General features: G+C 47.5%; 2 protein-coding genes across 3 annotated transcripts in view; one reads left to right on the forward strand and one right to left on the reverse strand.

Moving 5' to 3' along the window:
- Positions 1 to 23,887, forward strand: part of LOC119441615 (H/ACA ribonucleoprotein complex subunit 4-like) — a 111,909-nt gene that overhangs the window by 87,832 nt on the left and 190 nt on the right. The window contains 6 exon segments of the mRNA XM_037706220.2: positions 9,416 to 9,475; positions 9,477 to 9,537; positions 13,454 to 13,572; positions 14,421 to 14,515; positions 16,777 to 16,807; positions 20,839 to 20,922. Of these exon segments, the coding sequence (XP_037562148.1) occupies positions 9,416 to 9,475; positions 9,477 to 9,537; positions 13,454 to 13,572; positions 14,421 to 14,515; positions 16,777 to 16,807; positions 20,839 to 20,922 (450 nt within the window).
- Positions 1 to 23,887, reverse strand: part of LOC125939684 (glycogenin-2-like) — an 88,322-nt gene that overhangs the window by 15,693 nt on the left and 48,742 nt on the right. The gene's annotated exons all lie outside the window — the stretch shown is intronic.

The raw sequence follows: 23,887 nt of genomic DNA on the forward strand, positions 1-23,887 counted from the left end.
GAAACTGCGGTGGTTTTCGACGCGATCAGAGATAGCGACTACGCACTTACGGAGGCACGCGGCTAGCCGCCAACGCGGTGTTACGCGCGGCGATAAACGCAAGAATAAAGGCTTTAAAGGCATAATTAGGCACGAAGCGCTTCGGCGTTGCTGTCAGTCACGTGCCGCGTACGATTGCCGCTGAGGACCACGGCGATGCGGACTGCGCCGCTTCGTTTCGGTTGAACGCTACGCCATTCTTGCTCTTCTGCGGCGCGCACTTGCGGTGCTCCGCGTTTTTTTTTTTTTTTTTTTCCCTTCAACGTATAGGTCAGTGCGCACGCTATCGGCACCTACCCTATCTACAAATAGGAGAAAGGCGCATGGTGGTAAGTTACGGCCTCCGAGATTCAAGTGCGAAAGCTTAGGCGCGCTGCCCGTTCTCAGAGGTTGGGTGGCTACAAGCTGCTTGCGTATTATTGCGCAGTTCGCGTGTTGCTTTTTGACACTCAGGCATGGGTAATGGAGGTTCTTTGGATCAAGCGCACCTCGTGTTCGGTGTTTTAGACGCTTGTCGGGAGCGGGACCAGGGAAAATTTATCAGTGGCTCGCGGAACCCCGAGCAGGGGCCTGCGGAACCCGTAGGTTCCGCGGAACCCACTTTGAGAACCCATTACAATAGAACTTCGCTGATCCGTTCCCACTTAATACGATTTCCTGGCTCCTACGTTTGCAATCGCGAAAAATAAACATAACCCTATAGAGGATTGCGTTAATCCGTTCTGGTTAATACGTTCCCGGAAAATATGATTATTCGGCAGCAACGTTCAGCATTGCAGCAAACTGCAGTCATATGATACATCCTATAGAAAGAATGCAAACGACGACGGTGCACTGAGCAGACGACAGCTACTCAGCCCTTGAGCTCGCCTAAGCCAATGAGCCAGCGTTTATTGGCCAGTGATTCAGAATAAGGCGACGGCTAAGCCGCCACAATTGCCACATTTTTTCCTTCACCGTCGGCGCTTGCCAAGACGTGCGCTGGACCCACTCCCTCGATCTAGTACACTCTAGACGCACTAAATTAGCTGTACAGTTCGCGCCGCTTCTGCTGGTGGCAGCTGATGCAAGGTTTAGTGCAAGGCTACACGCTGCTCAGTAGTGCGCAATTCGTGACATCTGCGGTCAGTAGTGGGGGCATGCAGCGGAGCATCGCGTCGAGGAAGCGCAAGCCTATGTCGATTAAGGACAAGCTGAATATCCTTGTCGACAGGAACCCGAATAGGAAGCAAATTGACATAGCGAACGAACTTGGACTACCAGCGTCTACTGTGAATACCGTTGTGTCGAAGCGGACAGAGATTGAGACAAACGCCATGGTATTCAGCGGCGCAACAAAGCAAGCTCGTGGAGCCCGTCATGGGGAGCTGGAGGAGGCGTTATTGAAGTGGTTTATACAAGCGCGGGCCTCCGGAGTAAACTTCGACGGCAGCGTGCTTAAGGAGAAAGCACTCGAAGTTGCCGATGTTCTTGGGATTGACGACTTCACCTCCTCCAACGGGTGAATAAGTCGCTTTCTAGCTAGGCATGGCATCGCCTACTGGCAGATGAATGGGGAGGCAGCAAGCGTGAATCTGGCCGACGTCGATAAGTGGTTGTCGCTGCTCCCCACCATGATTAATTCTTTTCATCCACGCGACGTTTACAATGCGGATGAACAGGTCTTTTTTTTTTTTTTCGAGTTCAGCCTAGCAAGTCGTTAAGCATGAAGGGCAAGTCCTGCCACGGTTGAAAAGTCAGCAAAGACCGAGTAACTGTGTTGGTTTGTTGCAATGAAGACGGCAGCGACATGATAAAGCCGGGGATGATTGGGAAGGCATACCTGCCAACTCTTCCGAATTTCCCGTAAAATGTACGAATTTGGAACCATCTTACGATTTTACGAATATACAGTTAAACCTGCTTATAACGAACCTCCATATAACGAATTCCTGGATATAACGAAGTTTTTGTATTTCCTGCCTTGACTCCATAGAAGCACATGTATTTGAAACCTCTAGGTAACAAAGTGGCAGCGGGAGACCCCCTCGATATTACGAATTTTCCCCGCTGACAACCTAGAGATTTTGCCCCAAATTCTGACATTTTTTCGCGAGCAGCAACCGGAAGCACCTTCTTCGCCGCGACGAAATGCGAAGCGACAGGGGCGCGCTTGGCGAGCTCGAATTCTCGGCGCAAGAGCGAGCCCACGTGTGCGTGCGAGCGTGCGCGAGGCAGGCCTCCATCCCTCGACCCGGCAATCTTGCCCTTTCCCCTTCCCTTCATTCAAACCTGACCCCGCCACTTGCTGCAGCTGGCCCAGCCCGCCAAGCCGGCACTCTCCTTTTCCTGTTAATGTTGCCGATGGAAAAAAAAAATAGTTTTTTTTTTCGACGCGCTGGCTTGCATCACTCTCTGGTTACTGCGCAAGTCTCTGCGCTTCACTTCATTAACTTGACACTGTGCTACGACGCCATCGTGTCGCTCGCTCTACGTTTCCGACGCCTCGCGCTTGTGCGAACCAACACGCGTCCACACATCCAGTACCTGGTGTCACATTCGAAGGATGAGTGCTTCGACGAAGAAACGCGAGATATTGACCTTGACCTTTGAAGATAAGCCTGCGCGGGCGCACACTTTTTCCACATCGCAGATCGCTTTCAAGATACGGCGGCCGCCGCTAACCTCCCTTTCTCGCCTCCCCCGCCGTACCTAGTGCAAAAGCGCGATTCCGCCCCCTCCCCCTCTTCTCCCTCGCGCGCGCGCGAGATTGAGTCTGACCCCCGCAAGCTTTCACTCGCACACACAGCGTACGGCGGTGACGATGTTGCCGTGTTTGGACTCTACATGGAACCTCAAAGCGACGTCCACGGCGACGGCACAAATGCGCTTCGCAATAAAATGTGCTTCTGCACGGTTACTACTCCGACGGCGACGGCGAATTCTCATACCGGCAGCTTCTCCGCGTTACCGGGAACTTATCTCGAAGGCCATGCCTTTGTGCGCGGCAATCAGCAGAAAATACGTCATGGTGGCCATGTTGTATGCTCACTATCGCTGGCGACTATCGTCCGGGCGTCGCAACTCGAGAATCGAACGTCCGCGCGCATGAGATTTTGCCGATTTTGTGCTTGTGCATGTAGAACAAGAAAAATAGTACACACTAACCGTTTGGTGGGCAATGAGCGACTACGGCTTTAGCGGTCAGCCAATACATGGGGTTCATTGGGGACTAGGTGGGGGAATCTTCGCGACTAGGTTTAAACCGCAATTACGCATTAAGCGGGTGCGTATTAACGAGGTTTGACTGTACTATCCTTACTTCATATAGCTGTCTGCTAATTTGCTGTCGCAATCGCAAAGACCTTCGCCTTTCGGGCGAAACTGGGACTTTTTTGTTCATCGCAACTTTAGTGTATTGGGGGTAAATCTTGTGCGATAGTACATATGGTAAGCATTTCTTTTTCCAATTTTCGTGCCGAACCTGCATATAACGAAATCCTCTTTATAACGAAGTTTTTCGGGAATTTGTCAATTTCATTATATCCAGGTTTAACTGTAGACTCAACCCATACGGAAAACTTTTTTTTCACGAAAAATTTTTCTAATAAAGCGTTTTTGTTGGAAGGGGGTGCTGCTTTCCTCAAACCACTCTCAAGATAGTGGCGCCACCAGATACGACGGTGATTTTGAGTCGATGCGACAGGCATTTTCTGGATAGGATGCTGCAGCCTGTCGTCACTTCCGGTCACCTCTGTGTTGTCTTCGTTAGGTCTTCTTCTTTTTTTTGCCGGTGTGCCAGTTGTGTTAGCCTCGTTTTCTATTGTGCAACTAGCTGCTGCATCGTAGCTGCATTCGGTGCAGTGCGACTCTTCGGATTCGTAACGACTGGCGATGGCGTGCTCGAAGCCTCGGCAGTACTATCAAGTGTTCTTAAAATCGTACACGACGGAATTCCCGTGTTTTGTGCCGTCAAAGAAAGGGGACAAGTTCAGATTTTGCACCATGTGTTGTTGTGATGTGAACATTTTGCATGGTGGCAGAAGATGTACAGTGGAGACCGCTTATAACGTAAGTCGCCGGAGTCGTGAATATCCTCACTATAAGCAGTACCGCACTATAACCAAAGCAACAATTTTCAAGGCCCGCACATATGCAAAACATGTGCACCGAGCCGCCACGCATATGCGACAGTCGAGGAATGCCGCTAGAATGTTTGCATTCAATGTACAGTCGAATCTCGTTAATTCGAACCAAATCACGTGGCGGCGCCTCCGACCGGCATTGCTCCAGCACCGCTATAGAGTAAAAGCTTAGGAGAGACCCCTCAATGTCGCGCGCCAACGAAACAAAAAAAAGGAAACAGAAAAAAAATGCCGTGGAAATTTCACCCTCTCTCAAATGGCAAGGCTGCCGATCCTGTGTTGCACCGGAACATGCGTGTACGTGCCGATGTCTCAGCCACGCTACCGTAGCCACGTATAGAAAATGGCAGTGAACCCTTCTTTCTCCTTTATGCTTCCTTGCACGCTGCGGCTACGGCGCAGAGGGAAGCAGCGGCGCTGTTCCAGGCCGGCCAACGAAACTGCTCACGCCGGCAAACGCCCGCTTCTCGATAACGGCAGAAAACGAAACTTCCCGGCGAGCTGGCGCCGGGCCGGCTGGAGCGGCGGCGCGTGCGGTGACAGTTGAAAGTGAGGGAGCTACGAGGGAGGGCGAGAGGAGCCACCGAAGCGGCGGAGTTGCCGAGGCGAAATCCGCTTCCCTGCCGCCCTCCTCCCTCACATTCCATGGTCTCCGCGTGCGCCCTTCACCGTGATGTGCCAGCGCCACCCGCTCCCTGAAGTTTCGTTTACTGCCATTATCGTGAAGCGAGCGTTGGCAGTTTAGTGGCGCTCGCTCGCTATGCGCGCCGTGATATTTCACGACTCACACTCAAGATTCTGGTTTCAGCCTCACTGGCTGTTCGTTCGCACCACGTGCCCTTCTCCTCCACTTCGTCTCTCTTTCTTCCTCGAGCACACCTTGGGGCGCCCGTTTGAGGGAAGCGTTCGCCGTCCCCGCTGACTTCCGTACTCCCAGGCAGCCGCACTGTAACCGGTATTTCGTTTCCCGCAACTGTACTAGTATAAGCGGTACGTGTATACATGGAGTGCTATGGAAAAATTCACGGGAGTCTGAAAATGAAAAGACCGCACTATATCCGGTCCTGCACTATAAGCGGTTACGTTATAAGTGGTCTATACTGTAGTTTAATGATTTGAAAATGTAGAGAGGTCGGCCGGAAAATGGAACATCTGGCCTGCTACTCTACGTAAGGGAAGGGGAATAGGGAAGAAAGAGGGTGCATGGTGGCAGAGCCGACATCAAAGTCCACATCGCTTCGAAAAAGCACCAGGCATCTCTGCGAGCCGCGGACAACCAGGCAAGCCTGAAAAGTTTTTTGAGAAATGACAGCGACTTTGGCGTGATTCGGGCTGAATGCCTTTTCACTGCATTTTTAGTTGAACATAACATCCCGCTGAGCGTCAGTGACCACGCTGCACCACTTGTCCGGAAAATGTTCCCCAGGTGCAACGAAGCTAAGCGCTACGCGTGTGGACGAACGAAGATGATGGCGATCGTTCGGGAAATGGCAGCGAACGCCGTGGCTCCTTTGCTGGATGCGCTTAAACAGCGGCCGTTTTCGATCGCCGTGGATGGGAGCAACGGTAGGAACTCGCAGCTATACCCCATTGTTGCGACCTATTATGTTAAGGAAGCCGCTAGAGTTGAAAGCCGCCTTCTTTGCCTCGGGACCATCGAAGGTGAGGCGACCGGTCAAAAGATCGGACATTTGATTCTAGACGAAATGAAGTCTAGGAATCTGCCTATAGAAAACCTTCTGGCCATGTCCTCATACAATGCCAATGTAATGATCGGCAAGAAAAACAGTGTAACTGCAGTGCTGAGAGAAGCTCAGCCAAGTTTGATTGGAGTTGGTTGTCCGTGCCATCTCATTAACTTGGCCGCCCAGAAAGCTGCTTCATGTCTTCCTATAAAAGTTGATGAGCTTTTGGTTGACATTTTTTTTTTAATCTCGAGAAAAGCTCGAAACGGAAAGACCGACTGAAAGAATTTCAAAAGATGCATGACGTCGACGGTGGGAAGATCTTAAAGATTCGCCTACACGTTGGCTGTCTTTGGGCAAGTTCTTAAACAGGCTACTGGACCAGTGGAAGCCACTTCTCAGTTTTTTTTTTTTTTTTTTTTTTGTGAATCCAAAAAGTGCGACAAGCAGAGCTTGTTTTTGGAGTCCTACCAAATCCCAAGGACTTCTGGACTAACACCCAAGAGCTGCGCACAAACCCCCAGGAGTGCTGTGGGTCTTGGACAAAAAAACACTGATGAAGATGGGCCCTCATTGAATAGAAAAAAAGGAAGTAATGCACCTCAAGCAAAAAAGCTAAAACTTCAGTCTGAGGAATCTGAAGCTAGCCATGTGTCCCGTGAGGAACGTCTGTTTTATTTTTTGTCATCAGAGCTCAGCAGGGCGTGTTGTCTTTTCCTGCGAAGTATAGTGCCGCTTTTTGAGAAGACAAACTGCCTTCTTCAGGGCACAGGCTCCTCAGATACATGTACTGAGGGACCTCTCGAGGATCTTCTGACAAGATTTGTGCGGCCAGGTGTTGTCAAGGGATCTCAATCATTGCTCTCAATTGTCTATGGAGCTGCAGAAAACCAAAAAGAAGATAGAGACATCTTAATTGGCAGCACAACCTACTCCGTTGTTGAAAAGCTGAGCGCTCTTGAGAGAGAGAAGTTCTTTTCTGCCGTACGTCTTTACTTTGCAACGGCATGTGACTATATTCGCCACAAGTTTCCACTTGAAGACGTCAACCTTAAAATGGTTGAAGTTGCCCAAGTGAAGGCGTTGGCAACTGCTTCATTCAGCCGTATACGCCATTTCCTTGATTTGTTCCTTGCAATGCTGCCTTGGCAGAGCGATGAATCAAAAGCAGCAGCCATCGACGCACTTGAAGTCGAATTTGCCACCTTACAAGCACACAAGCTTCCTTCAGACATATTGAACAAGCCTAGTTGCGACGTGCAGTGGGCCGAAGTTGGAAACATTCGAGGTGTTGATGGAACGCTCAGGTTCCAAAGAGGTTCAGTGGTCATGCTGGAGGTACTGTGGATTCCCCAGAGCATGGGTTCTCAAAGTGGGTTCCGCGGAACCTACGGGTTCCGCAGGCCCCTGCTCGGGGTTCCGCGAGCCACTGATAAATTTTCCCTGGTCCCGCTCTCGACAAGTGTCTGAAACGGCGAACACGAGGTGCACTTGATCCAAAGAACCTCCATTACTCATGCCCGAGTTACGGTGCCCGAGTGTCAAAAAGCACATCACAGTGCGTAACAGCAACGCGCGAACTGCGCAATAAATACGCAAGCAGCTTGTAGCCACCCAACCTCTGAGAACGGGCAGCGCGCCTAAGCTTTCGCACTTGAATCTCGGAGGCTGTAACTTACCACCATGCGCCTTTCTCCTATTTGTAGATAGGGTAGGTGCCGATAGCGTGCGCACTGACCTATACCGTTGGAGGAAAAATAAAAAATAAAAAAAAACACGGAGCACCGCAAATGCGCGCCGCAGAAGAGCAAGAACGGCGTAGCGTTCAACCGAAACGAAGCGTCGCAGTCCGCATCGCCGTGGTCCTCAGCTTGCACCGTGGTCCGCAGCGGCAATCGTACGCGGCACGTGACTGACAGCAACGCCGAAGCGCTTCGTGCCTAATTGTGCCTTTAAAGCCTCTATTCTTGCGTTTATCACCACGCGTAACACCGCGTTCGCGGCTAGTCGCGTGCCTCCGTAAGTGCGTAGTCACTATCTCTGATCGCGTCGATAACCACCGCAGTTTCGTCCGCAGCGGTTGCGGCAAATAGTTTCATTTTCACTCGATGCGCGCGTCGGCTGCGTGCCTTCACAACTGCGTAGTCGCCTCCCATGGCAGCGTCGATAGCGACCGCAGTTTCGTCCGCACTTCTTGCAGCGAAAGGTAGCTTCGTTTTGACTTGGTGCGTCTGTCAGCCGCCTGCCGTCTGAACCACAAGGTCGCCATCCATGATCGCGTCGATAGCGGCCACGGTCTCGTCGACAGCGGTTGCGGCAAGCAGTAGTTTCGCTTTTACTCAGTGCAAAGCTGTCGAAGATAAAGATCACCGGCTACATCGCGATGGACGGACAATTTGTTGGCGAGCAGCTGAGCGGCGAATAAATAATCGGGATGTGCGCCCTTTGGTGCAAAGCGCGTCTCAGATGAAAACGCGCGCCGCGAAGGATGTCGCGAGGCCTTCGCCGCTGCTAGCGCTAATCAGGCATGAGATGAAGAGAATTTCAGCTTCCGCACTGGTCTTGTGCTAAATAGAAACAAGATTTGACGATTCATTGAGTAAATAAAAGCGTGTTGACGTAGTGCAGCATTTGTTTGTTTTCTTGATCCCTCGATAATTCGGTTAAATCGGGGGGGGGTTCCTTGGCACTTTATGGAGCTTAGCAGGGTTCCCTGGGATGAACGTACCTGAGAACCCCTGCCCCAGAGTAATGCTAAGTGCGAGCAAATATTCAGCACAGTGAACAAGATGCGAACAGAGTTTCGCTCATCTGTCACTGACACTTCCCTTGAAAGTCTCCTGATGGTTAAAGGACACCAGAGTGGAACTTGCTTTGAACAAAATTACACAGAAAAGTTTCTAAAGCAAGCTAAGTCGGCAACAGCAAAATCGCTGCACAAATAGTTACACAAGGGACTGTTCTTCATCGCTGTATAAGGAGAACGAGACAGTGAAATTCAACATGTGGTCGTTAAAGCACAAATAAAAAGACCTCGAAAGCAAACTCCCCCCCCCCTCGTCGCGAGTGTATGAATTTGGTAGTCTTCAGGTTGGCAGGTATGGGAAGGCAAGAAACTCAACATGCCTGCGGAACATCGCTCATCTGCCTTGTGCCTGCACTGCCTTTGTTTTGCAGCAGAGAGAGAGAGAGAGAGAAAGGATGCATTAAAAGGCAGGGAGGTTAACCATAGGTGATTCCGGTTGGCTACACTGCACAGGGGGTAGGAGTAGGGTGGATAAAAAGACAGAGAGACTAGCACAAACAAACCGTGTACATTATAGTGCGGTAGGGGGCGGCATTGTTAAAGTTTATTGCGAAGGTCCGTAGACCGGAGGAACCTTAGTAACGCACGTAAGGCTTTCAGTGCGGATGTTCTTTGGGAGCACTGACCTAAAGCTTTTAGTGACAAAAGTGTGCATTGTGCACATGGTTGACTTGTGTGAAAAGCTAGTCACATGCATGGGTCTTGCTTTTGCTGCTCCTGATTGGGGCCAGAGATGCTGATGGAAATGTGTTGCTGTGCAGGTGAATGCAGTTTGCTATGGTGCCAAGGTGATGCTGCCCGGAGTGCTGCGATACGAGGACTGGCATTGAGAACAATGAGGAGGTCGTCATCATTACCACAAAGGGTGAAGCCATCTGTCTCGGTGAGGGTCTCTCCCGATCACTCTTTGTTCACTGCGCAAGGCCAAGTATTAACATTTGGCACAACTTGGCCTTGCGTAGCATTACAGTAGAATCTTGGTGATACGATCACGCCTGGTACAAATTTCAGGACGATACAAATTTTGTCGAAAGTCTTGGCCCAAGTTCATTAGTAGCTTACAACATGCTGCATTTCGAATGCTTCGAACCTCTTTTTGCGCTGCAGCGGATGATACAAATGATGAGCCGCCACGCCAATGTGCTGGCCACATTCCTGTTGCCAGTGCGACCTGAGTCACTTTGTCCCTTCATAAAAAGGCGTGTTTAATTGCTTTGGGCAGTATCATGCACATAGCTGCCAACCCTCCTGAACTTTTCTTAATGTTTAATAATTTGGACTCCTTTTTTGGTTTTACGAATGTTATATGAAGCTTTACAATTATAGAGGAAATCGGGGTTAGGCACTTGGTGTCCATTAAGAAGCAAGCTATGCTGCTGCAGTTCTTTAACCCAGAAGTAGTAAATTGTTTGACGCTTCAAGGGAATATTCACTGCGCCGTGAGTGATTAAGTTGTAAAACTTTACGGACTTTGATGCTTTCTTTACTTCAATTTATACATCTAATTCTGGCTATAAAGAACTATCTTGCGATCCCCATGCTGCTCAATAAATTTGACTGTATTCTACGCCTTCTGTTGTCGTCGGCGCCCAGTGACAATTCGAACCTTTTCTACCTTTGCACCCATCAGATTGCTCGATACGAAGTAGCTTTGCCATCACAATGAAAAGTAAACAGATGTTTGTATCATGCTGAAATTATGTCCTTATCACCATACGGCAGGAGCTAGGAAACAGCAATGAAAGAAACTCAAGATAACGAGGCAGATCTTGAAATGTCAGCCTCGAAACGTACAAAGTGTGCAGCTGAGTGCTGCCAAAATGTGTGTGAAACATGTGCGCCAGTGTTTTAAGGGGGGATGCGGGGATCAGATCACTAAAATCACGAGAAAAATGTATGTTTGGAAACCACGCATTTCAATATCTATAACGCCTAATCTACACTGTATCAAAATGGTTTGGCTGAAAACGCACAAGTACCCGAAAAATTTTCATTTGTCAGTGCGCAGGGCGAGAAAACAGCTTTAAATCGTGCAAGATCACCGCAATTCACGGAGCCATATCTCGTATTTCCCGCCACCGAGTGCCGCCATCTTGGTATCGTTCGAAAGATCAAAGTTTCGCCGTTCCGCTTCTCAATTCGTCCGTCGTCGCCATCTTGTAACAAACGCGCAAACTATAGTGTACTCAAAAGCGCAAACTCAAAAGAAGCGCGGGTCTGCGATAGGTAGTCACACGGACCCTCCGATGAAAGCAGCCTCCGATTGGCTGCCGTGCTGAAAGGCATCTCTCCATTGGTTGCTGCTGTGGCAGGGGCAAGATGGCAACCGCAGTTGTCTGCTTCGTAAACCACGCAGGCGTCTTCACTTGACACGCAGAATTCGGATTACTGAGAGCTCCCAGGTTAGTGATGGATCGTCGCTCGTTCTCTCGCGCACGCGATGGAAAAATGCGGGTCAGAAGCGCGCGAGGCACGGCGGGGGAGTCCAGAAAGGGAGGGGTTTACTTCGGCGGCAGCCACGCGGGCTCCGTATCTTGAAAGCGATCTGCGGCGTGGAAAAGGTCAGCGCCCCCGCCGGATGTGCATGTGAAGTGTTGGGACTCCGCTCACAAAGTGACGACCAGGTATTACACCTCCGTTTATATGGGGCATTCTACAGCTGATGAAATTAAGGAAAAGTTGCTAAGCGCCCTTGAGCCATTGCCTCTTGCAAACGTTATTCGGATCTCTATGGATGGTCCCAATGTTAATCTGAAGTTCTTCAGGGGCCTCCAAGAGCACTTGCAACAAAATTATCAAGTGCAATGTGTGGACTTAGTCACTTGTGGGCTTCACACAGTGCACAACACTTATAGGGCAGGAGTTTCAGCTACTAAATGGGGACTTGATTGCCTGTTTTCCACTTTGAGCGCACTTTTTCAAGATGCTCCAGCACGGAGAGAGGACTTTTCGGCAGTCACGGGCCAATACACCATTCCTCTCAATTTTTTCGCCCACCAGTGGTTGGAGAATGTCCCTGTAATTGAGAGAGCATTGTTTGTGTGGTCTGACATCAAAAAGTACATAGAGCCTGCTAGAAAAAAAAAGGTTGTGAACCTGCCGAAACTTGTGGGAGTACAGCTGTGATATTTTGCTGCCAGCGAAGTTGAATTTTGCATTATGTGTAGCAATGGCACTCAAGCCTTTTCTGGTAGAGTACCAGACAGACAAAGCAATGTTGTTTTTTTCCTTGCTAGGGATTTAGAAACTGTTTTGAGGAAGCTGCTCACAAAGTTTTTGAAGTGTTCTATCCTTTCTGCCAAAGGAATTGTGGGCCTGCTAAAGGTCGATATTGATAATCCTGACAACCATGTTCCACTTGAGAAGGTGGACATCGGCTACAAAGCAGAGCAAATTATTAATAATTCTCGAGTAAGCAGTTCTGGATGGAATGTAAGCAGTTTTTAACCAATGCTACTAACAAAATTCTAGAGAGAAGACCCTTGAAGTTTGTATTTGTTAGGGGCCTTTCTTCACTGGACCCACGACAGATGTGTTCCAAGCAAAATGAATGCGTTGCAGGTTTCATAAAAGTGTTAGATACCCTCATCACTGCAGGTAGAATGGCCGATCACCTTCGGGACACGGTGTTGGCTGAGTACACGGAGCTCTTGAACGAGCAGAAGCATAAACTTAGGCAATTTGACAAGATTGCTGATAGACTGGATGACTTCTACACAGATCTCCTCAAATTCAATTCAAGCTACTCCGAGTTGTGGAACATTGTGAAGCTTCTGCTTGTCTTGAGTCATGGCCAGGCAACAGTTGAGCATGGGTTCAGTGTGAACCGACAGGTGTGTGTAGAAAACCTGAAGGACCTTTCATATGTCTCACAATGGGTTGTGTGTGATGCGGTTGAAAAGGCCGGTGGTATTATACAAATTCCGTTCACCAGGGAGCTTCGGATTGCTGTGTCGGCCTCCTGGCAAAAGTATGGAGCATACTTGGAAGCGCAGAAAAAGCAGGACCTTGAAGCTTCAAAGCACAGAAAGAAGTACTGCATAGAGGAAGAGCTTGATGCAATGAAAAGGAAGAAGAAAAAGCTGGAATCGACAATTGATGATCTGATGGCTTTCAGCAAAGCCATCAGATCATCAATTGATGCCTATGCTGAAAAAGCAGAGGCAGACAATGATTTGACATACCTACATTGTCAAGTCAAATAGCCTGAGAAAGACCGAAAAGGACAAGACTGGTGAGCTACACTCCATCAAGCTCCAAGTTCAGCAAAAGCTACTGGAGCTCCCCTGAAGTGGGCGGTTATGAGGAGCTGCTTCCTAAGAATCTTGTGCTTTGTGCACTAGAAGCAATTTTGGAAAATATAACTATTTTCTATTCTCTGTGATACAACAAAAGTTTGCATTGTGATATTTGGTAAAGCTATCCTTATTTTTTTGTGTGCAATACAAGCAAACTTGCATTGTGATATTTGGTAAAGCTATCTTTATTGTTTTTTGTGTGCAATACAAGCAAATTTGCATTGTGATAATGTTTTTTATTAGGGCCATAAATGTGTGAGAACTTTCAAGCATTGTTGAATATTCATCTTCAGCACGGAAGAAAAAACAAATGAACCTCTCAAAAAGGGCCTTGAAAATCCTCTGATAGGGGCTTGAAAGTCCTTGAAAACCCTTGAATTTTTTCCTTCAAAACCTGTAGGAACCCTGTGCACTGTATGATCTCTAGCCTTACATACATGTTGTGCTTGTCATGAGTGGGGAGGTGTGCCTGATAGGTGCTCTGGCATGTTTTATGTACAGGTATTGCACTGATGTCGACATCCACCATCGCCACATGTGACCATGGCATTGTGGCCAAGATCAAGCGGGTCGTCATGGAGCGGGACACCTACCCTCGCAAGTGGGGCCTTGGGCCGAACGTGAGTGCCGATATGTTTCAAATTTGTGTAGAGACAAGACTAGCTAAGACAGCTTCAGTTATGGCAGGCCTCAGTGACCGCAGCACTGTGTTGCCGACCAGATGGTCTTGTGCTTTGTTCTTGGCAGTTGTATTTTGAAGGCAGTAGAATGAAAACCTTCTATGCCGAGATTGTAGTGCAGGTTGGGCAAACGGATGTGCAGTGCTTGTTTGTCATAATAGAAAATGGAGGCGAAAGTGTTATCGGAAGGTCAGGTGGCGGGTACTTTGGCTTGGAACCTTCCACAGAGAGCCGGGGCTACCATGAATATTTGTCTGGGCAACCAGGGGCCGTATTCTGAAACGTTCCTGAAGCGCACCTAACGGCGATACTGTTTCGAGGCGATACTATCGCCGAAGTGGATCATTTCAGAATACAGCCCCAGTGTTCTGTCGCTTGCAGTGAGAACCAGCCATGTTTTATGATCATCCTTAGGACGCCCATTTCTTCTGCAATTTCATGGAGGGTGGTTAGAAGATGTTCCCGAGTGTCTACTTGTCAAGCATCAGTAGTGCTGCAGTGAACTTTTGGCGCCTACTTTCTAAATTCTGGGCAATCCCTTAGTAGGTGAAACAAACCAAAGGAGGCACATTTGTTCAGTTGCAAGATCGTACCACTGTTCTATGCACAACCACAAAATAGCAACTAGCATGGCCAGAGTATTGCAATAGGGGGATTTTGAAAGCGTTTTTCTTTGTAGGCTGAGTTGCTGTGGTCTGGTAGACTTAGTCTTTCATTGCATCTAGTGCATGGCTGTGTTTTTTGTTGTTTTTTGCTGTGACTGGAAAGGGATATCTGCCCCACTGCAGGCGCTGAGAAAGAAGCAGATGATCAAGGATGGAAAGCTGGACAAGTATGGCCGCCCCAATGAGAACACTCCCAGTGGATACGAGGAGGGAGCACCGTGAGTGTCACCTCTCTGCCTGGGTGACGCGTTTGATGAGCCATTGGTTACCAATTGCAGTCTGGGGAGCGGGAATTCTTTATTGGGCGTGTGCTAGTCATATGGCAGGCATTGCCAAATCCTGACTGGGAGCTTACCACTGTCGTTGAAAAGGAAAGTGTACAATCATTGCATTCTACCGGTGCTAACATAGGGGGCAGAAACTGGGAGGTTAACAAAGAAGCTCGAGGACAAGTTAAGGACCACGCAGAGAGCGATAGAACGAAAAATCTTAGGAGTAACGTTAAGAGACAGGAAGAGAGCGGTGTGGATCAGAGAACAAACGGGAATAGCCGATATTCTAGTTGACATTAAGCGGGAAAAGTGGAGCTGGGCAGGCCATGTAATGCGTAGGATGGATAACCGGTGGACCGTTAGAGTTACAAAATGGATATCAAGAGAAGGGAAGCACAGTCAAGGACGACAGAAAACTAGGTGGGTGGGGTGATGAAGTTAGGAAATTTGCAGGCGCAAGTTGGAATCAGCTAGCGCAAGACAGGGGTAATTAGAGATCACAGGGAGAGGCCTTCGTCCTGCAGTGGACATAAATATAGGCTGATGATGATGACTAGTCACTAGAAGCTGAACCACAGCAGTTGGACACTCTAAGGAGATGCTTTGGTAGTCTTGTCCAAGGGTATGCATGACCGACTGACAGGGTTGGTACCTTGTAGGTCACACACGCACTTTACTACAATTTACATTGATTGTGCACGGCATGCCAATCATTATAGGTTGTGCGCTTTCGAACAGAACACAAGCACAAAAGGCATTTTTCACGTAAGGACCCTAGGTCAAGCTGCTGCAACAGCTTTGTGCCCAGGTGTCCCTTCTCCAGTTCACTTTTGTTAAGTAAAAGTTGAATTGAATGGTTACTCTTTCTTTAGGGAATATCAGCTACATGTAGTAGTTCCTCAAAGAGAATAAACTGAACAACTTAGAAGCGTGAATTGCTGGGCTAGTTGGTTCATGTTCTAAAGCGAAAAAAAAAATAAAAATAAATAAAAAAAAAAACCAGCGAAAAAACCAAGACGCAGGACCAGAGGGAGGCAAACACCGGCGACTGTGTGTGTGTTTGCCTCCCTCTGGTCCTGCGTCTTGGTTTTTAGCTGGTTTTCTTTTTTTTTTTTTTCTTTTTTTCGCTTTAAAACTGAACAACGCAAGAGATATGTTGTTCCCGATGCAAGGGGAGCGTACCGTATTCATGACATCGTGCCTTCATCAAGCATCTTGGCCCAGCGTAGCTCTCGGCAGGGACAGAGGAAGCAGGAAATAAATGCGTTCCGGAGTTATAAAGGCTCCCCTGAAGCTTGGGAATGGTCAGTGCCCTACCTTTTCAGATGCTTATGTTAGGCAGCACCGTGCTGTTAAGGGGCCGACTTTAAAGCAAAATACATACTGGAACGGCACTTTACTCTGCCAGATGCTTGAAAGTTCATTTATGCAATTCTTCGCAGGTGTGTCACACCATCTGCGACGCAACATTGTCTGCTTTAACATTTTGTTCACGTTTTTCACATGCTGTAACACATGTCATTATGGTACAGTGAAGTGTAGAGGTGAAGAGCTGGCTGTTAGAGCATGCGTGCTTCTTTGAGCAATACTGCCATTTTCCTTGTGTTTTGAGGCCAGTGTTTTTGCACAGTCAGAACAGTCTAGTGTGGATTACAGTGCGGGAGCTCTCATAAGGAGGCTTTACTTGCACGTGTGTTGAAGATCAAAGTAAAAAAGGACATCAGAATGTGAGATTGTGAGGTGGTTGTCTATGTGAATAAGTTTTTTGACATTTGTGTGGCTCCGGTCAAAGAAGAAATCATAGGAATTTGTGATCTGTGGGAGAAGTTACTGATTCTCGTAGGGCAGCAGAAATCACACTGCAGTGTTAAAATGAAGTCAAAATCACAATGAAATCACAGTGCAGTGTTAAAGGTGCCGAAAGTGTCTTTTAGTTGCAGCATAGAGGGATGGATTTTGTTTTGTTGCCTCAGATTTTAGTCTGTCTTTAGGGTAGTTCTGACAGTAGGACGAGAAAAAAAAAATTTTTTTCGGGACCCGTCCCCACGTGGCAGCGGCCCGCAGCTCTGCCCTAGGGCAGGGCTTCTCAGGACCTATTTAATAAAGTTCTTTGTCTGTCTGTTCGGGACCACTTTTGCTAATGGGTGTTTGTTCCTTTTATGAGCACCGACACTTAGTGTACAATGTGTTGCTTTCCTTCTCCACAGAGCGGATAATGCCCATGGTAGCAGCAAGAAGGTGAGAGTGCATTTCATTTTGCTTGCTTCCTCACAAACGCTAATTCTGGCTATCCGTGCAGGGCGTTGCGTACAATTTTATTGCCATGTTCCTTCTCATTATTAAGTAAATCAGCAACTGTGAAGTCTGCATACCCATTTAGAACTGAAGCACGTGATAATTGGCCTAAATGCAATGCATGGTGGAGATTTGTAGCATTATTTGGCAGTGTCTTTGGCTGACTGAAAATACTACTCTCATTATTTTGATATTATTGGGGCATGTACATTTGGTTAGCGTTGGCATGATGTTGGAATTAAAAGGCATTCTAAAGAAAATGGGAGTGTACGACTACAGTAGCCGACTGATTTTTCGGACTCCAGAAATTTGGACTTGTTGGATATTCCAGACTTCATAGATTTACCCTTGGGGTTCCCATAGAGCTAATGCATTTTCGCGACCGGTTTTTCGGACGAATATAGGTGCCAATGTTCGATTTTCCGGACTGAATCGCTCGCTCCGAGCCACGCTACCCGATCTTGGGGGCCGCCATGTTGGATTTTCCGCTGGCTTGGCCGGGCTTGGCTTCCAGTGGCTCCCTGTATAGCCTTCAAGATTAGTAGACGAACGGTATCCTCCCGTCTCTGAGGCCATGCCCACTCTTGGCCGACAAAACGTTTTAAAAGGTGGTATTTGCTTTTTTTTTTTCGGTCAGCTGAGCACTATCGTCATAATCGCTTAAGCGGAATCCCTTTTTTTTTTCTTAGTGTTTTTTTAAATTTCGGTTGCGCTGTACACTGTGTGCGGGTGGAAGCTTGCGAGGGTGAGCCGGCAATGCACACGGGAGAGAGGAAGGCGGCCGGAAGCGTGCGTACTTCGCTCGCGGGGTACGGGGAGGGAGAAGGCGACGGAGACGATGGGGAGTTGCATTCAGCTCTTGTTGCTGCTGCCGACGGAGCTGCCACACAGCCACCGTATCTTGAAAGCGATCCGCTATGTTGCCGAAATGTGCGCCTGCGCACACTTCGGCAACATATTCGGCACCATCTTCAAAGCGATCTGCGATGGGTACAAAGGGCATGCGCCGAGTGCCAGTAGCTTCGTATGCGCTGTTTTTTTTTTTTTTTTGTTTTTTTTCTACGTTCGCGTTGAAGCGAGAGAATAGACAGCGCGAAGGTCAATTCGCCCGCTGCTTCTGGCGCGCTTTCTCACTCTAGCGTTTTAACGAGTTTCCACGGTCATCGAGCAAGATGTGATCATGTAACCTGTGCGCGCGTGACACTGGGTTTATTTAGTTAGTAAGCGCATATTCACAACTTTATACAGCCGATAAAACTAACATCCTTACTTCGTATAGCTGTCTATTAATTTGCTATCGCAATCGATGCTCCGCCTTTTGGTCCAAGCTGCATCATTTTTCTTAAGCCTCTCTAAGCCTCATCATTTTTTTTTCTTGTGGGGGGGGGGGGTGCTCGAGCTTTTTGGGCTGTTCGATTTTTCGGACTGTTTTTCAGTCCCCGCGAAGTCCGGAAAATCGGTCGGCTACTGTACAGGTCACCAACCTATATTTTGGACTCTGCAGGGACCACCTAAAACTGCCAACAATCGGACATCCGAGATATTACATTTGCCAGCAAATTATTTAATTATTATTGTTTTCTCGACGTAGTGGCGTTGAATAGACCCAGGTTGCCGGGAAAGCTTGTCAAAGCATTCTTACATGCAACCTAGTCTTTCACTTTCATGCTTCCCTTGCGGCAGTGCGTGGATCAAATTTTGATCTCCTGGTGGTGGACGGACTAGCACGAGGTTGTGTTAGTACATTCCAAATCATCGCATAGGTGCTACGTAAGGTGTCCAAACTTTCGGCCGTCCTTATAGATTCGTTCTGAGCGGTGAGTGGTAGTGCCGCGACGCTATTCAAATATTCGACCATGTCCTAATTATTGGTTGGCGACTGTACTCATCTGGCGACATTGAATTGAATACTAAATCCTCTAACAATTCGGTTTGGTTCTCAAGAGTTATCATTAATTTGAATGCCATGGCAGCCAGAAGATGGTTATTATAAAGTGGGGCGCCAATCAAGTGGAGACTGTGTGAGCTGCTCAGTCGTCCACGGGGGGCAGCACACTGCAATGTTTGGTAGCAGCACTGCATGCAACTTGCATCAGCCTGCCACTTTTTCCGAATTACTAATTATTCATACCAACACGGCGCTACCGCATGCTGTATGCATTGTATAAACACCAACTGAAAGTTCAGCACATGAACAAAGGGTTCGTTTGGGTTCTTTCCACTCAAGATTTTTCTCACTGGTTTTTAAACCGCAAGTTTTGTACGGCTTGTAAAGGGACTAGTTGGTCTTCAGTGCACAAATAAGTTGCGCTATACAGGTTGCTGGGATAAAACAACAAGAGGAGGACAGAACGAGCAAGACTTTTTGTTTCGTCTTGTGCCTGTCTTATTTTCTCGGTAACCTGTGTAATGCAGCTTACTCAAGCAAGTTTTGTCCTCATTGGTTGTAAAGAATGTCACATCTGCAGTGGTGTTTATCTGCTGCTTTTTAATCATATGTGCTAGATGTGCAAGCGAGTGGCATCTTCTTGCCAGCATGGGTTTTCATTGCTAGCATTGTTGCAAGTAACGTTTTGTCCGGTCTTCATGTGATACATATTTCTTTCATTCCGTGTATTTGAGCCACAGTCAATAGCGGGAGCACACAGACATCTGTGTAGGCATTCCCATTACTGTACATTCAAACATGTCACCTGTGTAGGCTAGGTAGACGTTCCAAGGTGCTGATTTAGGATTTATTTGTAACTTTCAAAGATGTCAAGCGTATAAATCTTTTAGACATCACTTATCTCCATTGGCTGAAAAGTCAATTTTACTGCATTGCCTGCACTTTCAGATAATTTAAAGTGGGTGGCATCAGAACAGCTGGAAGTTTTTGAATTTTTCAATAAGTTTTCATAGTGGTCTACGAAAGTGAATGCCACAATTGTACTCTGAAAAACAGCAGACCTCCGTTAATTCGACTCTTATGTGGCCGACAAAATTGATTGAATTGTTTGATGGGTCGAATTATATATGACACATAAAAAAATGAAAAACACACCACTGATTCATTTGCCAGTATTTGCCCGATTCTAACACTCTGAATCAAGTCTGCTGCCACTTTCTAACAAGTGCAGCTATAGTAGGACGTCTACCTGTTGTTTGTCCTCATCTTTTTTTGGGCGCTCTTTTACAATCATCCCACTTACTATGTGTCCAAAGGAGAGAACTAAGAAATTCTATTAAAGCTCCTAAACAAAAAAACAAAAAAAAAAAAGAAAATCTAACATGCCTGGCATCTTTTTATCAAGAAAAATATGTGTTGCACAATGGCAGCTGGTTCTTAAAATCAGCTTCGCTGAAATGCTATTGCTATTTCTATGCTATTGCTATTTTCCCTAGATTGTGTCGTCATGCACCACCAACGCACCATATAGTAACAGTGGCCCGTGCAAAAGAAACATCGCCGGCTACAAAACCACTGAGATGCTCCATGTCGCCTCTAACGCGCAATGGGATATATATATTTTTTTCACATCCTTTGCTACAACTGCCTCACTCTAGCGGGCACCTGAACTATTCCAAAACACAAGGACATGTAAATGACACCATCCCAAAAGGGCACTCTGTGTGGCATCCCACAGGCATGAAGGTTACATTTCTCTGAGCATGTAACGGCCATAAAAAGAAGAGGCTGGTGTATGTAGGGTTTTGCCGTGAAGGATTCTCTGAAAGCTAGTAATACCCAGGTTTCGGAATACGAATTCGTAGTACCAAGCGCGCATGACACAGATACTGAATAACGATTGTTATTCTGAAAAGCTCGATATGCTGAAGTTCGTAGTGCTGAAATACTTGAAACTATAGTTTATTGAAACTATAAAAAGTCAGCAGGGTATTTCTGAATGAAAGTTCGTTAATGTGGTGTTCGTAGTTATGAGGTTTCACTGTAGTGCAGTGGTGTAAGGTTGCACTGTGACTCCACGTTGCAGCGGAAGCACAGCACAGTTGAAGATGGCTCCGGAGATGCACATGCCAGCCAAGCAAAGGAGAGCGGCAGCGAAGTCGAAGAACAGGTTAGAATGACTGCACAACCATCCGTTGAGTCTGGCACTGTTTTGTCTGTCTTCATACTCTCCAGTCTGCCTCAATGACTGTGGCAGTGCTGCTGGGCACAAGTTCGCAGTTTTGATCCCACTATTAGCTTATGAACCCGAACCTGGAGGTTCAACTTTGGGCCATCAAAAGAGCCGAGGAGGTGGCTGTAAGGCATCACCTGGTAGCAACCCCTCACTAAGCCAAATTAACAAAATAAAGTTGTTTCCTCCTCCTGCCCTAAAAGCCTCGTATGCTAGTACCGAGCATTGAGTGCACACATTCAAGCCCTCCAGTACAATTTCTTGTAGCCCTTGTGTTGCTTTAGGACCTTAAATACTGTCGCTTAATCAAGCCACCGTCATGTTCAGCAGGGCTTTTACACCTGGAAGACTGAATGCACTTGATTACAGAAAAAAAATGCTCTTATGGGACTTCAAAGCGTTTTTCGAGACTCTTTGTACCAGGGGCGTAGCCACAAATTTTTTTCGGTGGGGGTTCACCGGCCCGTCCGGGGGAGGGGGGGGGGGCAAGCTTCTGCTTTCCTCTACGTCACGTGATCGATAATAAATATCGGTAGTTTAAGCAGACTCTATACATGTATATCAAAGACATGGGACTGCCCCCCCCCCCCCCCCCCCTCACGTGTGCGTGTGCTTGTGAAGAAATTAAGTAAAAAGTAAAGTAAGCTCGGTAAGTACGACAGGTACAGTGGGCGTTTGGAGCAACGGTCTCTCATCGCGCCACTGAATGGACCAGTCTTCGAAAACGCATCATTGAGACGACCCGTGCGATCGGAGAAGACATCATTAATTGTTCATTTCCGTTAACCGTAGATGGCGTCGTCCTCGTCGGGGCGAAGTGTGTTTCACAAGTCAAGGACGGCTATACGCGTGAAAATGCACGTGTGACCAGGCTATACCTACTCCCATAGCAATAGCTTGTTCGCTGCGTCTTTGCGCTAGAAAACTTAAATACGCGCAAAAACGCGTAAGGCTTCTTCTTCTTTTTTTTTTTAGAAGCTTTCGTCGCCCTGCTCACTCATACGAGAGGGTTGCATTTCCTGCGGCAAGTGCATGGGCCGCTGTATATTCCGCTGTGTGCGAGCGTGCAGCCGTCATTTGCCTTTACGTCAACAGATTCAGAATTGTACAGAATATTTCACCGCACAGCATAGATATGGCATTTGTACGCATCTTAAGTAGTGCGTGCAACTCATTTCTGCTTCACTTACGCCGGTGCAAACAGAAAGCGGCCTTGTACCTCACAGAATCTCGACTGATTGGTGTACTAGTGATGCAGGAATGAACTCCGGTCTTGTTCAGTGCATAGTGCACATAATCAATTTCTTAGGACGTGTGAACTCCGACGAGAACTGTCAGCGCCTGCAACAAGAGTTTACTTATGCTGTATTGCGCACAGCAGTAATTCATGCTTGTCGGCTGTCTGTTTCGTGCATTCTGTTGCGAGTCGGTGGAATTTCACTGCTGTCATCAACCCCTTTGTGTGTACATTGCTGGTTTGGGATTCAACAACAAAACAGCAACTACCAGCCTTCCGTAATTGCTGGTTTGGGATTCAACAACACAACAGTAATTACCAGCCTTCCGTAGGGGCGCAATCGCAAACAAGAGATGTTTCTTGTGCAGTCTCAAAGCTGTCGGAAGCGGCAAAATCTTGCAAAAATCCACCCGCCTAGGTGGCAAAACAGGCAGAAAAACAGGCTGCGAGCCCAATCAGTCTCGGGCCGATTTTTTCGCCATGGCGAAGCAGAAACGCGGCGGAAAGTCGTTCTGCAAGTGTGAACGTAGCCTAAGATCCTGCGCGAGCGCGGCCTAATCGGCACCTGAAGGGAAGCGGTGGAACTGTATACCGGAGATTTCGACCACCTGGGGTCTTGCACCTAAATCTAAGTAAACGGGCCTCGAGCGTTTTCGCCATTATCTAAAATGAAGCTGCCGCATTTATTGCTTCATTTGTTGCTTCATTTGTTGCGCATTTGTTGCTTCAGAATGCAGCCGCCACATTCTCGCCCAAAACTTCACAGAGTGTTAAAGCCTTGACAAACACCGTGGCAGTTTTTTCCATATGCAGACATGATTCGCTTAAATTACCAACCCAAACGGAAGCGCCCAGGAATGAAATTGTGATAGTAGCACCGGTTTCATGAATTATGTCAGCGCGAAGCGACGAGAACAAAGGGTGGGTAAGTGGGGGGGAGGGGTTGCAGAAAATTTTCGGGGGGGGGGGGGGTTGAACCCCCCCCCCTGGCTACGCCCCTGCTTTGTACATAGATGCAGTCTTAGGATTCTTTGAGAAACTGGTGAGGATGTAGCTCATATCAGGAAACAACATTTTTAGATGGTATGGATAGTGAAAAAGTTTAGCATTGGGTAGCTCTCACTAAACACTGTTGTTATTTGCGTAAAGGGGCTGCGTTCACTCGTTTTTATGCCATGTCCTATAGTATTTCTGTCTCTATGTGCACATAACATTTTCTGTTTTGTTTTTAAATGAAACTTTTTGTTTTTTCCTTAACAACCCACCCACCGCTGCCCAGGGGGGTGCAAAATGAAACATACAGATGGTACCGAAATATCAAAACTACAACAAATATCTGCCTTCAAGCACATAATTGTTTTACTAAAGCAAAGATTTAGTTCTCTAATGTTTGCTGACAGGCTACTTGATCTTGAATTCTTTGTGGCACTGTATACAGCAGCTACAAATGTATAAAGCACAAGAAGGGACCCGACAGAACAGCGTGGAACTTGCCGTGTCCTTAGGAAGTGACACTCCAACCAGCGTGTGTACACAGTTTCCTGAGCGCCGACCTTGTTTGGGACACACTGAGTGTTAGAAGCATCTCTGCTGCCACAGAAATTTTGTGGTCTGGTCGATGGTTTTTGCGAACAGGTGCCACAGTTGCAGGCTGGTGTTTATTAC

The sequence above is a fragment of the Dermacentor silvarum genome, chromosome 2, assembly GCF_013339745.2.
Source record: "Dermacentor silvarum isolate Dsil-2018 chromosome 2, BIME_Dsil_1.4, whole genome shotgun sequence".
Taxonomy (NCBI): Eukaryota; Metazoa; Arthropoda; class Arachnida; order Ixodida; family Ixodidae; genus Dermacentor; species Dermacentor silvarum.